We start from the raw sequence: 2,564 nt of genomic DNA on the forward strand, positions 1-2,564 counted from the left end.
CACACACACACACACACACACACGCAAAACATTTCTTAAACCTCCTCACTTGTGAGGAACATCATCTAAATAACACATGCAACACTCACGCTAACCTAAATCAAATCAATTGAACTGCTTTTTGAAGAAGGGACCTCACTTTTCAAATGTCTATGAATGTCTTCATTCACGAGGTTACTTACAAAGATAGAACAACGGTAACACAGACACATGCAAACTGTAAACTCTATGCAAGCAAAACATGTCTACATGTACACACAGTTTACTTGTGTGTGTGTGTGTGTTTCACAGCAAAGCCTGGTCAGTAAGGTTTCTCGCAGGCAGAGAGTGGATATGAACCTTCTGTTCCTCAACATTAAAGTACGACGAGCACAACTCCTCAGCGACTCACTGGATGAGGTTAGTACACACGTGTACACACACACATACACACACACACTTAGTGCTTATCACTATCTTTGTGGGGACCCGTCATTGACATAATGTATTCCCTAGCCCCTTACCGTAATCTTAACTCTCACCCAAACCATAACATAATTCTAACCCTAATCCTAAAACCAAGTCTTAACCCTCAAACAGCCCTTCAAAGATGTGGGGTACAGCATTTTGGCCCCACAAAGCTGTCCCCTAAAGTGGCCCATAATATGGTATCTGAGTCTCTTTTATATAGACCTTAGTGGTCCCCTAATACTGTATCTGAAGTCTCTTTTATAGAGCCTTAGGGTCCCTAATACTGTATCTGAAGTCTTTTATATAGACCTTAGTAGTCCCCTATACTGTATCTGAAGTCTCTTTATATTAGACCTTAGTGGTCCCCTAATTCTGTATCTGAAGTCTCTTTATAGCCTTAGTGGTCCCCTAATACTGTATCTGAAGTCTCTTTTATATAGACCTTAGTGGTCCCCTATACTGATTTAAGTCTCTTTTATATAGACCTTAGGTTCCCCTAATACTGTATCTGAGTCTCTTTTATATAGACCTTATGGTCCTAATATGTATCTGAAGTCTCTTTTATATAGACCTTAGTGGTCCCCTAATACCATATGTGAAGTTTCTTTTCCAAAAGTCAACCTTGGTCCAGAACAACAGCCCCTAGAGCCAGTCCTACAATGAGCTTTCCTTAGTATGTGCCATTTTTGAGTCTGTAGCTTTAGAGGAGGAGAGAGGGGGGCAATGTGGAGGCTGGGGGTGTGTCCTTGACCAACTACCACTATGCTTGTTTGAAAGCCATTATGTCTCTCTCTCATGGGTGGGCCACGTTCTCTGGGAGGACAAAGCAGAGAAAGGGGAGGTAACTTTGCTCCTTATGACCTCATAAGGAGCATGGTGATTTGTGTTATTCTCATACAAACTCGCCTCCCGACAGGAAGCTCGAGCAACTAACCAGCTTGTTTCACATTCGGCTACGTGGGCCTCTGTGATCACAGACACTTTCCATGTATCTTATGTATCCCTCCAGCTGCGAGATAACGTAGAGCACTGGTTGTTTTTGCTGAAACATGTCTGAGACCTCCAAACCAATCTGCTGGTCCAGTGCCGATCTAATTTATTTTTTGACATATCTGCATTTTTGCCTGTAAGTAGTGTGTTGCGGACATCCTCCAGTGAAGCAGTAAGCAAAGATAAAGGAAGGAATTCTCACAAAATGCAGACAAATGTCTTTGGTGGAAACTTGAAATTGTTGGGCCTGACTGAGATTTTAATACGAAACAAAAATATCTTTTTTTAAATGTTTTTGTAATGAGAGAAAATAAAAACAGGCACATTTGTGGTCTGGCAACACAAAGGGGGCGTGAAATGACAAAACCATTCATGAGGATAAGCCTTTAATGTTTTACATTTGTGTCTCAGCCGCAGACGCTTAGTCTGACCTAAACTGCAAATCTCATGTGGACCCCAAAATCTAAATCCAAGTGATGATAACTGTTTGATGTCCGATTCAGCCTGAAGGTTTTCAGTTTGAAGAATAGCCACATGTTTCAAAACTATTTGCACACAACATAGAGAAACAACTATAAAATCATATGTGAACCTTGTATATATTCGTCCTGCTGCTCCCTCTGTAGTTGACAAGGAAGCGGTGCGACTTGAAGAAGAAGCTGCGGGTGACGTTTGTCGGTGAGGCGGGGCTGGACATGGGCGGCCTGACCAAGGAGTGGTTCCTGCTGCTGGTCCGACAGATCTTCCACACAGACTACGGTGAGACACACTTCCAGAAGGGGGGGGGGGGAATCAATACAGCATAGTATTGCAATATTTTTTCTAGCAATACTGTATCGATACACAGGCGTCAAGTATGGATCTTTTGTTATATATTATATAATATATATGTGTTGGTCAGTTTGTCTACTTGACAATACCATTTTTGCAGCCATAAAATTGAAGTGAGATGAAAAAACAGAGCAACGTTTTTTTTTTTTTTAAATGAAACAGATGTTGACAAAGTTTCCTTTTGGGGACGTCATTTGAAATTAGGGAAAATTAGAAGTTGGAAAGAAGTTATTTATGAGTCTCACTAAAATAACATGATAAGAAATTGTTTTATTGTCACAACAGAACAGAGG

General features: G+C 41.0%; 1 protein-coding gene across 1 annotated transcript in view; it reads left to right on the plus strand.

Moving 5' to 3' along the window:
- hectd2 (HECT domain containing 2) overlaps positions 1-2,564 on the plus strand; it is a 62,047-nt gene that overhangs the window by 29,979 nt on the left and 29,504 nt on the right. Inside the window, 2 exon segments of the mRNA XM_032541664.1 lie at positions 292-399; positions 2,067-2,199. Of these exon segments, the coding sequence (XP_032397555.1) occupies positions 292-399; positions 2,067-2,199 (241 nt within the window).

This window comes from Etheostoma spectabile, chromosome 17, assembly GCF_008692095.1.
Source record: "Etheostoma spectabile isolate EspeVRDwgs_2016 chromosome 17, UIUC_Espe_1.0, whole genome shotgun sequence".
NCBI lineage: Eukaryota > Metazoa > Chordata > Actinopteri > Perciformes > Percidae > Etheostoma > Etheostoma spectabile.